General features: G+C 38.5%; 1 protein-coding gene across 5 annotated transcripts in view; it reads right to left on the reverse strand.

Moving 5' to 3' along the window:
- Positions 1 to 14,788, reverse strand: part of LOC309503266 (FERM and PDZ domain-containing protein 4-like) — a 95,688-nt gene that overhangs the window by 76,382 nt on the left and 4,518 nt on the right. For 2 of the 5 annotated variants that reach the window (XM_082175977.1, XM_082175978.1), the window contains exons 2-3: positions 3,838 to 3,955; positions 3,128 to 3,260 (exon numbers count right to left, since the gene is read on the reverse strand). The exons of 1 other annotated variant lie outside the window; for it this stretch is intronic. In XM_082175977.1, coding sequence (XP_082032103.1) covers positions 3,128 to 3,210 — 83 coding nt within the window. In that variant the 5' untranslated portion in view covers positions 3,211 to 3,260; positions 3,838 to 3,955. Of the gene's footprint in view, positions 1 to 3,127; positions 3,261 to 3,837; positions 4,192 to 14,788 lie in introns of all 5 variants that reach the window. 2 more of the 5 variants (XM_082175976.1, XM_082175975.1) reach the window with 2 other exon arrangements.

Below are 14,788 nucleotides of genomic sequence, written 5' to 3' on the forward strand. Positions count from 1 at the left end.
TGGGTAATGCATCAAATTTAAGTGAGTTTATGCTTAAAACAAGAACAAACATCTGATAAATAATCTTGTTTTCCACTGAATTAAGGTCATTTTTCTGACTCCACTGCAGATATTTCAAACTCAAGACTTCATCATTTCGCTTCTCCAGTAAATGAATCTTGATGTGAGAATGTTTGGAAAACAGGGGGAAGAACATCCGTTCTCACGCTGGACATTCATCAGGTGCATTATGGGATGCTTTTAAACACCAGCATTACGAGCACTTTTACATCTCATAGAGTTCCAATGCTGAAGTTCCAGTGTATAACCCTAACCCTAACTCTCTCACACACACACACACACACACACACACACACACACACACACACACACACACACACACACACACACACACACACACACACACACACACACACACACACACACACACACACACACACACACACACACACACAGATCAGAACTGGACTATAGAGAGCAGACAGGAGGATAATAGTTAATAATAATAAAAATGTAAAATAAAAGTTAGTTAATAATAGGTTAAATATTCTGTGCCTTCATGTTTTGGGTTCAGAATAAAAGGAGAAATCACATGATGCTGGAAAAAGGTTCTGTGTAGAACTCTAGGGTTCTTGACTCTATATTAAAGAACTCTGCAACACTTTACAATAAGATTCATTAGTTAACATGACGAATAATGAACTGTACTTATACAGCATTTATAAATCTTTCTTCATGTTAATTTCAACATTTACTAATATTTTATTAAAATCTTGTTAACATTAGCTAATGCACTGTGAACTAACATGAACAAACAATGAACAGCTGGATTATTATTAACCAAGATTAACAAAGATTAACAAGTACAGTGTATTGCTCATAGTTAGTTCATGTTAGTAAATACTTTAACTAATGAACATTATTGTAAAGTGTTACAGTTAAAAACTCTTTCATGCTAAAAAGGTTGCAAATGTTTGCATAATAGTGTCATGTTGAACATTTTTCTTTTCTTCTAGTGATAAAGTACGTTTACGAGCTGTTCAACTCATAAAATGTAATTAAAAATGAATTAGAACACAGTTAATTAAAACTAAAAGGTTCTGTTTCTGAAGCGCGGCGGACGGAACCCTTTAAGGTTCTATAGAGAGTAAGAGTGGAGACTAAAGTTACTGTTAAACTATACGTTTAAATTCATTTTCAAATAATCTTCAATGAATTAAACAGCTCGTAAACATGCTTTATCACTAGACGAAAAAATGAAATAACTAAATGTTGCATTATACTAGTCTAGTACAGTCATATGGAGACGTTTAAGACGGTTCTCCTCATATAGAAGCTAAAGTTTTCTTTAGAATCGAGTCAAGAACTCGATAGAGTCCCGTATAGAAGATGAACCCCGACTGAACGTTCTTTTCTAAGAGTCTAGAACTCGTCTAATCTGAGATTTGGAAAACACAACACAAGCTCGCAAAACCAAGTTTCAACAAACACAAAGTTTCTCTGGGAAATATATATTTTTGTCCTGCCATCTCATATTTTTTCACCAATAATTTCAATGTAATTTACAGAGGAAATGAGCAAAACACATAGACTTGGCCTATCTTCTGTTGTCAATGTCAAAAGCTGTGCATCCGATCAAACTCAGGCGGACGTCAGGTTGTGTTACGCCCTCGTTTACAGGAAACATCTACAAATCTCACCAGAATAAAGAAAATGCCACACAGATGACATCAGTTATGATGTTTGATTCATGAATATGAGAATAAATATGGTTTATAGAGAACCCTATGGGTTCTGTGCTGCGAGTTCACGAGAGCATCAAATCATCGAAAGTTAATAATATTGCAATTCATGGTAATATTGGTAACACTTTACAATAAGGTCTCATTTGTGAACATTAGTTAATGCCTTAACTTAACATTACACTTTATTTGAAGGTGTCTGTGTTCCAGTGTAAAAATGTGTAAAAATTATTGTGATTTTAATGGTAAAAGTTTCCATTCTATATACGGTGAATAACTGTGATAGATCTAACTGTACATTTAATGTAATTTGACAGTAAAATACTGTTTTTGGAAGTGAAAAAGAACACTGTTTAATTTACAGTAAAATACCGTAAATTGACATTCCCACAATTCCCCGCGTGACACTTCAGATTTGATGTATTTTTGTTAAAACAACTGTTTCTTCATAGTTTTTCTTAGTTTTTCTAATCAGTGATGTACATTAGGGTTTAATGTTACTTTTAATGTTGTTGAATTAATGTTTATTGCATTTTTATAATGTAATGTGTGTTAGAATGATGGTGTTTAGTGTGTGTGTGTGTGAGTGACACTGTCTGAATGACAGCTTCTATATTAATATTAACTCTCTTGTGGAAAAGCTGCTTGTGATGAGCTTTGGTTGATCATGTGACTGCCATCTCCGCTGTGATTGGTGGTTATCAGTGTTTTACAATAGTATAAAACAGATATTGGCACTTCAATAGATCGGAAAATTAACATTATATCAGATAATGAAATACGTTTTTTTTTTTACTGTAAATTTAAGTAAAGTCTGTAAAACCTACCGTAATTTTTACGGTAAATTTCTGGCAACCACAGCTGCAATTTTTTTACCATAAATTTAACGGATTTTTTTTTTTACAGTAATTATGCACAATTTATAGTTACAGTAACTACATGTAACATGGACACTAAAATTAAGTGTTACCAAAACTAACAATGAGCAATCTTTTTTCTTTCTTTTTTTACAGCATTTAATATCTTGTTAGTTGTTAGTGCATTAACTACTATGTTAACAAATACAACTTTTGAGCTCAATAATGTATTAGTGAATGTAGAAATTAACATTAACTAAGATTAATAAATGCAGTTGAAGTATGAACCTTATTGTAAACTGTTACCGTGATATTAATGTACTTTTTTTTGCTATTTGGTGCTTTATTGAGTCGCCAATTGATTGAATGTAAAATCTGGATGGTGAAAAATGGTGTATGAAATGTGACGTATGTTTGAGCTCAGATTTCTCTAAAACTGCTGAAGCCTTCTAGGAGGAACTGCAAGAAATATAGTCAAATTCACAATGCATTAAACACAAAAAAGCATCTGAACGTCAGTAAACTCACTGGATGACTGTGAAGACGCCGAGCTCTTCGCTGGGCTCCGGGTGTTCGGCGGGCTGGGGTTTGTTTGGCTGTCCCTTCGGCATACTTTACGCTTTCAGCAAATCCTCCCGGTGACCGGCTCCTCGTGTCCCTGCTTCTCTCGGAGAAATGCAGTCGGGTAAAATCTCAACATCTGAGCTGGCCTGGATAAACCAACCAACTAACTACTTGCACACAGTCTGCCCCCGGTCTGGGTGTGTGTGTGTGTGTGTGTGTGTGTGTGTGTGTCGAGCCCTGAGGCGGTGAGAGAGAGAGAGAGAGAGAGAGAGAGAGAGAGAGAGGCTCAATAATGAAACACCATCACATTACGGGCCAGTGCATCAGTGAGCCACAGGGATCGATGCTCAGCAGAAGACAACAGTGTGTGTGTGTGTGTGTGTGTGTGTGTGTGTGTGTGTGTGCGTGCGTGTGTGTGTGTGTGTGTGTGTGTGTGTGTGTGTGCGTGCGTGCGTGTGTGTGTGTGAGTGTGTGTGTGAGTGTGTGTGTGTGTGTGTGTGTGTGTGTGTGTGTGTGTGTGTGTGTGTGTGTGTGTGTGTGTGTGTGTGTGTGTGTGTGTGTGTGTGTGTGTGAGAGAGAGAGAGAGAGGACAGATAGTGCCAGCAATAGAAACGCATCAGAACAGCAGCGGTTCGATATCAGAGCGACGCGCCGACAGAAACACTTCTGCTCACCGGTAAAGCTTGTGCTGGATTACAGAGAGAAGCCTCTCCAGGCCTCAGTCGTTCAGCTCATTCTCACAGACACACTTATCACTGACAGCTCAGGATCTTCACCAATACTGATGCAGCTCTAGACGGAAATGACATCACAAAAACACTTTATTCCATGTATTGTGCTGTTTAATAAATGTTATTCTACATTGTGCAATGTATTTTTATTTATTTAATTATATTCATGAGACTCTCAATGAATTTAAGGAGCCGATTCATGTGTGAAAATGATTCTTCGTGTTCAAACATTCTCTCACAGTTCGAGGCTGATGAATCCTGACACACTCCTCCTGGAATATGGCCATGATGTTCTTCCTACAGGGTTATTTAAGAAATGAAAAGCTACACACTCCATCAATTAGGATTAGAAGAACTGTTGCCAAACATGTTGCAGTAATGATCCAATTATATTTAGTTTAGTTTGTTTTAGTTTCATTTTCACAGGCTTTTAGTTTGTTCCATGTTTGTCATTATCTGATGTATTAGCACACCTGTCTGTATCTGAGTTCATTATCCTCGAGTAGTTAAGTCCCTCGGTTTGACCAGAGTTTGTTTGATTTAATAAATACACTATTGCTATTTGATACTTTTGTCATCTTCATGTTCATTGGACATCAACATGACGTGTGTGTGTGTGTGTGTGTGTGTGTGTGTGTGTGTGTGTGTGTGTAAGAGAGAGAATGAGAATGTGTGTGTGAGTAAATGTGTGTGTGAGAAAGAGTGAGTATGTTTTTGTGTCTGTGTGTGAGAGTGTATGTGTGTGTGTGTGTGTGTGTGTGTGTGTGTGTCTGTCTGTGTGTGTGTGTGTGTGTGTGTGTGTGTGTGTGTGTGTGTGTGTGTGTGTGTGTGTCTGTCTGTGTGTGTGTGTGTGTGTGTGTCTGTGTGTGTGTTATGTGCTATTAATACAAATAAATAAACATACATACATACATACATCAACAACATAAGTATATTAATAAATTAAAAGTAAAAATAAAACTTCAAATAATGGTAAAATAAAACATTCATGCCATCAGAATTCTTAAGGTAGAATCTGTTAAACATTTACAAATATAACACCATAAAATATTAAGTGCAACATACTGTAAATCTCCATACATATATGGCCGGACAACCTGACTGATATCAGATCAATTCAAATTAAATCAAACAAATACGTTTTCCAGTTGGTGCCATTGCTGCATTTTGCTTTTGGCAGAAAGAATATTACTTGGATGATTATTTAATATTAATCATTATATTACTATTTATATGGAACATTTGGGGGTCTCTTATCATACTGCTGTTGCCACTTTTATAAAAGCACTCGAGGCCGAGCTTTACACTGATTTTACCATAGGTCAGGGGTAAAATCCCTCGGCTCACTGTGGTAAAATCACTGTAAAGGCCTCGTTGTTTTGAGACGCAGTGGTTGTCTGATTATGTAAGCAAAATTCACTCATTTAAATGTTTTAATCCGCAACATTATCCATATGCATTCGGTAATGAAGCATGAAATGTGCATAATGTGACCTTTCAGTCAGTCCTGCCACCGCGACGAGAGCTGAATATCATCTAGTCCAGTGAAAGGATCGTCTACAATAATACAAAATGCAATATGTATATGTAATATATGAACTGAAGAGAAAATAAATGCACATGCATTAATGAAATAAGAAACGTGTGCTGTGGATGTGGGAAGACGCAGGCCGATGCACTGATTTCATCCGCAGGGCTTCAGCAATGATGCTGCGGATTCCTCAAGCGTGAAGAAAATGAAGTCTTCCATTAGTTATGAAGTTAAACGCGTGCAGAACAGCGGCATTCTGGGAGTGCGGAGAGTGATATTACGTAAGGCAAGAGTATGAACAGCTCTCAAGCAGCTGAGCAAATAAAGATCCTCATGCAACATTCATCAGGTTACATAACAAAATGTTTAGAACTATTATTTTTACTTGGTAGCAAAAATTCTGATGTATTTTGGCAACATTGTTTTGTGATAAAAAGTCAACATTATGACATTAAAAAAAATGTATGACATAAAAGGTCAACGTTGACAAAAAGTCTATAAAAGTCGACAAAAAGTTGAAATTGTAACAAAAAGGTGAAATTATGAAAAGATACATTTATAACATAAAAAGTGAAAATTATGGCATGAAAAATCATGTTTTACATAAATTTAAAGTTTGACAAATTATGACATGAAAGTGACAAGTTTGAGAGTGTTACGTGTTAGTGAAGCGGTCATATTGAGCGCGTGTTAGTGTGTTTTACATGTTAATGAAGCGGTCGTATTGAGGTGTGTTACGTATTGAGTGTGTGTTACGTGTTCACGAGTTCACACTTACAAATGATCAGAGAATAAATAGTTATGCGTATTTGGCGTGCTGTCCGGGGGGAGGGCTCCGAGCTCGGAAATTGGGCCCGAACCCAGAGTACTCCCCCCGTATCTCTTGGTTAGGAAGATAACCAGGTAAGTGTGAGGAGATGGGGTGGTGGAGGGATGCTGAAAACTGTCAAGGATAATGGGTGAGTCGACTGTGAGTATTTATAGGCCTTTAATCATGCTGATTGAGTGGACCTGTTGATTACTGATTGCTGACAGCTGGTTGGAATGACTTGATTGTTTGATCATTAGAACGTGTTCCTCCCGAACTTTGTTAATAAAACATCATTTAGTGAAGCGGTCGTATTGAGTGTGTGTTACGTGTTAGTGAAGTGTCGTAGTGAGGTGTGTTACGTATTGAGTGTGTTATATGTCAGTGAAGTGGTCGTATTGAGTGTGTGTTACGTATTGAGTGTGTGTTACGTGTTAGTGAAGCGTCGTAGTGAGGTGTGTTACGTATTGAGTGTGTTACATGTCAGTGAAGTGGTCGTATTGAGTGTGTGTTACGTGTTAGTGAAGCATCGTATTGAGGTGTGTTACGTATTGAGTGTGTGTTACGTTTTAGTGTGTTTTACATGTTAGTGAAGCGGTCGTATTGAGCGTGTGTTACGTATTGAGTGTGTGTTACGTGTTAGTGAAGCATCGTATTGAGTTGTGTTACATATTGAGTGTGTATGTTACGTGCAGGCTTGGGAGGGTTACTTTAAAAATGTATTCCGTTACAGTTACAAATTACTTCATAAAAAAAGTATTCAGTAACGTAATCCAAGTACTATAATATGAAAGTAATGTAACTGATTACTTTTGGATTACTTCAAGGTCACGTATATAAATAAAGTCAAGCAAGAATAAATATTATTAAAAAAATATAAATAAACTTATTTATTAAGAATTTGGTCTAGTATACAATATTTGCAAAATATACACACAGGCCTGAATATATATTTATGTAAAGGGCTATACAGACATCTAGTGGCTAATGTATGGTATTACAGATTATTTTGTTTTATTTTTAACTAATTTTTTACAAAAAAATAAAAACACAACATTTAACATTTTTACACAATCTACATATTAGTTTATTTTAAAATAGGCCAACATGTTGACTAAAGCCGTGATCTTTCTTAATTTGCCTGACTGAACTTGGGGCGTTGGCAGTGGGAGTTCCCCTACGTTACCTAGACAGCGAACATCCCGTTACGCGAGAAAAGATTAAGAAAGGACATTTTGGGTACTAAAAAAGCTACTCTCCTAATTTCTACAAAATAGCAGCATAATTTCCATGAATTAAAAGCGATTTTACCCCCAGGCAGCATCGTTTCTACTAGCAGCAGTGGTTCAATCTGCGTCTAAGGAGATTGTAGAAAGCTGTTATTTGCGCATGCACCAGCGGGTGGCACACGTGAGTCATTACTGGCAACAGAACCAGGAACTACTGTATAATCAAGCAGCGCTTAATATAGTGTTATTATGCCAAAATACTTATTTATTTAGTTTTAAATGAAACTATTGTAATCCTGAAAGTATTTCCCCTTTTTTCAAAATGTAACTATAATCTGATTACTACGTTTTTTGACGTAACTGTAACGGATTACAGATACTGGATTTTTGTATCCTGATTACATAACGCCGTTACATGTATTCCGTTACTCCCCAACCCTGGTTACGTGTTAGTGTGTTTTGCATGTTAGTGAAGCGGTCGTATTGAGGTGTGTTACGTATTGAGTGTGTGTTACGTGTCAGTGAAGCGGTCGTAGTGAGGTGTGTTACGTATTGAGTGTGTTACATGTCAGTGAAGTGGTCGTATTGAGTGTGTGTTACGTGTTAGTGAAGCATCGTAGTGAGGTGTGTTACGTATTGAGTGTGTTACATGTCAGTGAAGTGGTCGTATTGAGTGTGTGTTACGTGTTAGTGAAGCATCGTATTGAGCGTGTGTTACGTATTGAGTGTGTGTTACGTGTTAGTGAAGCATCATATTGAGTGTGTGTTACGTATTGAGTGTGTGTTACGTGTTAGTGAAGTGGTCGTATTGAGTGTCTGTTACGTGTTAGTGAAGCATCGTATTGAGGTGTGTTACGTATTGAGTGTGTGTTACGTGTTAGTGTGTTTTACATGTTAGTGAAGCGGTCGTATTGAGCGTGTGTTACGTATTGAGTGTGTGTTACGTGTTAGTGAAGCATCGTATTGAGTTGTGTTACGTATTGAGTGTGTATGTTACGTGTTAGTGTGTTTTGCATGTTAGTGAAGCGGTCGTATTGAGGTGTGTTACGTATTGAGTGTGTGTTACGTGTCAGTGAAGCGGTCGTAGTGAGGTGTGTTACGTATTGAGTGTGTTACATGTCAGTGAAGTGGTCGTATTGAGTGTGTGTTACGTGTTAGTGAAGCGTCGTACGTGTTAGTGAAGCATCATATTGAGTGTGTGTTACGTATTGAGTGTGTGTTACGTGTTAGTGAAGCGGTCGTATTGAGTGTGTGTTACGTGTTAGTGAAGTGTCGTAGTGAGGTGTGTTACGTATTGAGTGTGTTACATGTCAGTGAAGTGGTCGTATTGAGTGTGTGTTACGTGTTAGTGAAGCGGTCGTATTGAGCGTGTGTTACGTATTGAGTGTGTGTTACGTGTTAGTGAAGCGTCGTAGTGAGGTGTGTGTTACGTATTGAGTGTGTTACATGTCAGTGAAGTGGTCGTATTGAGTGTGTGTTACGTGTTAGTGAAGCATCGTATTGAGGTGTGTTACGTATTGAGTGTGTGTTACGTGTTAGTGTGTTTTACATGTTAGTGAAGCGGTCGTATTGAGTGTGTGTTACGTGTTAGTGAAGCATCATATTGAGTTGTGTTACGTATTGAGTGTGTGTGTGTGTGTGTGTGTGTGTGTGTGTGTGTGTGTGTGTGTGTGTGTGTGTGTGTGTGTGTTACGTGTTAGTGTGTTTTGCATGTTAGTGAAGCGGTCGTATTGAGGTGTGTTACGTATTGAGTGTGTGTTACGTGTCAGTGAAGCGGTCGTATTGAGTGTGTGTTACGTGTTAGTGAAGCGTCGTAGTGAGGTGTGTTACGTATTGAGTGTGTTACATGTCAGTGAAGTGGTCGTATTGAGTGTGTGTTACGTATTGAGTGTGTGTTACATGTTAGTGAAGCATCGTATTGAGTGTGTGTTATGTATTGAGTGTGTGTTACGTGTTAGTGAAGCATCGTATTGAGCGTGTGTTAGTGAAGCATCGTATTGAGTGTGTGTTACGTGTTAGTGAAGCATCGTATTGAGCGTGTGTTATGTGTTAGTGAAGCGTCACAGTGCGGTGTGTTACGTATTGAGTGTGTGTTACATGTTAGTGAAGCGTCACAGTGCAGTGTGTAACGTATTGAGTGTTACGTGTTAGTGAAGCGTCGCAGTGCAGTGTGTAACGTATTTAGTGTGTGTTACGTGTTAGTGAAGCATCGCAGTGCAGTGTGTAACGTATTGAGTGTGTTACGTGTTAGTGAAGCATCGTATTGAGCGTGTGTTACGTGTTAGTGAAGCGTCACAGTGCGGTGTGTTACGTATTGAGTGTGTGTTACATGTTAGTGAAGCGTCACAGTTAGGGATGGGTGTAACTAACTCTCAGAAGAGAGTAAATAAGGTAATTACTCCTGAGTTTTATTTATTAGTCTCCTCTGTTAATGTAATGAGTCCTTTATTTCCGCCTCCATAGTGGAACGTTAATTTCGCATCTAGAAAGGTGGGACTGGTTAGTGAGACGCACACACGGAAGAAAAGGGGAAAAATCTCATGTCGCTCTAAAAACACTCTGAAATCGAAAAGTTCTAAAGAAAAGGAGGGGATAATTAAGCACCTAGCTGGAACGGGAACAAGGTGTGTTTGGTTTGTTTAATGTTTATGTGCATTAATATGTAGGTTAATTTATTCGACTTGAAGAAGTGTTTAAATGTGTATCGCTTATGTCATGTGAAGTTATGTTAACATAAGCTTTTCAGCATTGTTAATACTGACTGAGGTAACGTCATAAAAGGGTTTTTATAAATGGCTATTTGTAATGTTGTTATATATTGTTATATATATATAATATATTGTTTAATGTGGCCTTCGGCTTATGTTTGGGTTCGTAAGAGCTAATTTTATGTTATTTATCTGTCCTGTAGCTCTTACGGTGTTTCAAGAAGAAAAAGGTGTAAGAAAATAAAGGCTTTTTGAAATATCAGTACGCTTCACCATTGTCTGGCTGGGGTTTTGCTACAATGGGTACCGAAACCCGGTTGCAATAGGAAACCGGTTCCGACGTAAACGGTAATAACGAGACCGAATAAGAACGAAACTTTCGGTGCCTGATTTCGGTGCCTGACTTTTTTTACCGCACCCTATAAAACATCTCGCGGCACGAATGTTCCAATAATAAAACATCTCCAGTTAACCAGCAGAGCATTCATTTAGTTCGTTTGTTAAATAAGAGACGATCTAGCATGGAAATGTGTTTTTTAAATCAAGTGATCAAAGTGCTCGTTGCCGCTGCGATCAGTGGCGCTGATACAGTGTTTTCTTTTTTGGCTCGCCTTCACTCTGACGCGCGCTTCAATACGTTGCGGAGACTCTCTATTCGTTCTGGTGAAATCACGAAATGCGTCTCCCTGCTTGATATACAACCACTGATGAGCATAATCGGTTTTGAAAAAAAAAGAAAGAAAAAAAATTTACGAATGCGGATTAGAACCCAAAACCTCTGACACGCTTGACTAAAGTTCAAGTTCAGCTGCCAGTGTCGTGGTGGACATGGAAGTCTAGTATTTTAATGCCAACTGCAAATCTTGCATATCAAGTATCAAGTATATCAAGTATATTTATATGAGGCTATACTGTGTGTGTTAAATATTTCTGCTCAGTGTCAGATATTTCTCTGTTCTAAAGTAAAAGTCATAATATGAGAAGACAAAATTTTGATCTTAACTTAAGTGTTTTACGCTACATCAGTAGCCTATTAAACGGCGCAATTTTTCATTTAATCAGAAATCAGAAAATCTCTAAAGATTGAAGTTAATATTGTGTCCAGTTTGGACACACACACACACACACACACACACACACACACACACACACACACACACACACACACACACGCGCGCGCGCACACACACACACACACACACACAGGTATTTTTTTTTTTTATAAAGTGTGTGTGCTTTCATTTTCTTAAGTACCGGTTCAAGAACCGTTTAAGCACCGGAACGGTTTAAAAAATACAGAGTAGGTACTGGTATCGGATAAAACCCAACCAATACCCAACCCTAGTCACAGTGCAGTGTGTAACGTATTGAGTGTGTTACGTGTTAGTGAAGCGTCGCAGTGCAGTGTGTAACGTATTGAGTGTGTGTTACGTGTTAGTGAAGCATCACAGTGCAGTGTGTAACGTATTGAGTGTGTGTTACGTGTTAGTGAAGCATCGTATTGAGCGTGTGTTACGTATTGAGTGTGTTACGTGTTAGTGAAGCGTCACAGTGCGGTGTGTTACGTATTAAATGTGTGTTACATGTTAGTGAAGCGTCACAGTGCAGTGTGTAACGTATTGAGTGTGTGTTACGCGTTAGTGAAGCGTTGCAGTGCAGTGTGTAACGTATTGAGTGTGTGTTACGTGTTAGTGAAGCATCGTATTGAGTGTGTTACGTATTGAGTGTGTGTTACGTGTTAGTGAAGCATCGTATTGAGTGTGTTACGTGTTAGTGAAGCGTCACAGTGCGGTGTGTTACGTATTAAATGTGTGTTACATGTTAGTGAAGCGTCACAGTGCAGTGTGTAACGTATTGAGTGTGTGTTACGCGTTAGTGAAGCGTTGCAGTGCAGTGTGTAACGTATTGAGTGTGTGTTACGTGTTAGTGAAGCATCGTATTGAGTGTGTTACGTATTGAGTGTGTGTTACGTGTTAGTGAAATATTGTATTGAGGTGTGTTATGTATTGAGTGTGTGTTACATTTTAGTGAAGCGTCACAGTGCAGTGTGTAACGTATTGAGTGTGTGTTACACGTTAGTGAAGGGTCGCAGTGCAGTGTGTTACGTATTGAGTGTGTGTTACGCGTTAGTGAAGCGTCACAGTGCAGTGTGTTACATATTAAATGTGTGTTACATGTTAGTGAAGCGTCACAGTGCAGTGTGTAACATACTGAGTGTGTGTTACGTGTTAGTGAAGCATCGTATTGAGAGTGTGTTACGTGTTAGTGAAGCATCGTATTGAGTGTGTTACGTATTGAGTGTGTGTTACGTGTTAGTGAAATATTGTATTGAGGTGTGTTACGTATTGAGTGTGTGTTACATTTTAGTGAAGCGTTGCAGTGCAGTGTGTAACGTATTGAGTGTGTGTTACATGTTAGTGAAGCGGTCGTATTGAGTGTGTGTTACGCGTTAGTTAAGTGTCGCAGTGCAGTGTGTTACGTATTGAGTGTGTGTTACATGTTAGTGAAGCGTCGCAGTGCAGTGTGTTACGTATTGAGTGTGTGTTACATGTTAGTGAAGCGGTCGTATTGAGTGTGTGTTACGTGTTAGAGAAGCGTCACAGTGCGGTGTGTAATGTATTGAGTGTGTGTTACATGTTAGTGAAGCGGTCGTATTGAGTGTGTGTTACGCGTTAGTGAAGCGTCGCAGTGCAGTGTGTTACGTATTGAGTGTGTGTTACATGTTAGTGAAGCGTCGCAGTGCAGTGTGTTACGTATTGAGTGTGTGTTACATGTTAGTGAAGCGGTCGTATTGAGTGTGTGTTACGTGTTAGAGAAGCGTCACAGTGCGGAATGTTACGTATTGAGTGTGTGTTACATGTTAGTTAAGTGGTCGTATTGAGCGTGTTACGTGTTAGTGAAGCGTCGCAGTGCAGTGTGTAACGTATTGAGTGTGTGTTACATGTTAGTGAAGCGTCGCAGTGCAGTGTGTAACGTATTGAGTGTGTTATGTGTTAGTGAAGCGTCGCAGTGCAGTGTGTAACGTATTGAGTGTGTGTGTTACGCGTTAGTGAAGCGTCGCAGTGCAGTGTGTAACGTATTAAGTGTGTGTTACGCGTTAGTGAAGCATCGCAGTGCAGTGTGTAACGTATTGAGTGTGTGTTACGTGTTAGTGAAGCGTCGTAGTGCGGTGTGTTAAATATGAGTAATTTTTTTAATTTCTGTGCCAGTCTTTGTGTTTCCGTCATCGTCCCCTTTCATTACTTCAGACGCTTCAGGGCTCTATAACACCTTACACATGGTCAAAGCACTGTAATATGGTGTTCTGCTTTATTTATCAGCCACTCATTCATCCTTACTGAGCTAATAATCTTTCCACTCACATTTTCATCTCTCCTTGACACTTTCACCTCATAAAATGTGTGGAAGTAAAACCTCAAAGAGCTTTCAGAATAAGCTCAGTCTGATAAAAATAACATGATTATTTTTTCCTGTGAAATGAATATTTAACATGAAGCCATCCAGTCATGTGGCATGACACAAGCCCAGGGCCATGAAGCACAGCATGACGAGCAGTGGCCTGCTTTTCCATCACACACACACACACACACACACACACACACACACACACACACACACACACACACACACACACACACACACACACACACACACACACACACACACACACACACACACACACACACACACACAGTTTGCTTATGCTGTATCGTCTCCTGCCAGAGTAAACGACAGGAGAATGTGTTTATCTCACTGTATGACACAAACGCCGATCAATACATGGAATATTCAGTGATCCAGTGGTTTATAGATACAGTCAGAGAGTATGAACACAGACATACTTCATCCTCACAGATACACTGACATTTACTCATCCCATCACATGATTAAAGCTCAAATAACACAATTTAAAACATGTTCACAGATATGAAAACTTACTAGAGATTCTAAATATTATCATGAACTCATATCAAACACATAACATGTATCAATGACCAATCGTGCCTTCAGTCCAAATGAGCGATGCTTTTATATACAAACAGCTGCACAGCTCAAAAAATATTTTGCTATTGCATAACAAACAACAAAAGGGTCATTTGCATATTGGGAGGAGACTTGGAGCATGCAAAAAGATGTGTGTGTGTGTGTGTGAGAGAGAGAGAGAGAGAGAGAGAGAGAATAGCATACTAGCATAATACTCATACTGTTTCTGGAATTTAAAGTATGCATACTGTATGCAAATAAACATTTGAATGTGCAGTTGGACACTATATAAATGGTGAATATATATATATGGGTGTGTATTAAAATATAGTGCCTGAAATTGTCAAAAAACACACATTCAAACCAAAATATCGGAGCTAATGACTGTAAATTAGAAAGTTGTCCTGCTCGATGAGAACAATATATGAACCGAGTTTGGTGACTGTAGGTAAACCTGACATTTTAGAGAAGCAAACACAAGATTAACAAATTAATAATACATTTTACAACCCCTATAAGTATATATATATATGTGCACGTTAAGAAATACTGTTTATGGTTGCAAAAACACAAAAGGTGTTACCGTACAGCTCCATATATAAAGTTGGAAAAATAAGATTGATGTAAAATTGAT

Source organism: Leuciscus leuciscus (assembly GCF_965113295.1).
Source record: "Leuciscus leuciscus genome assembly, chromosome: 7".
Taxonomy (NCBI): Eukaryota; Metazoa; Chordata; class Actinopteri; order Cypriniformes; family Leuciscidae; genus Leuciscus; species Leuciscus leuciscus.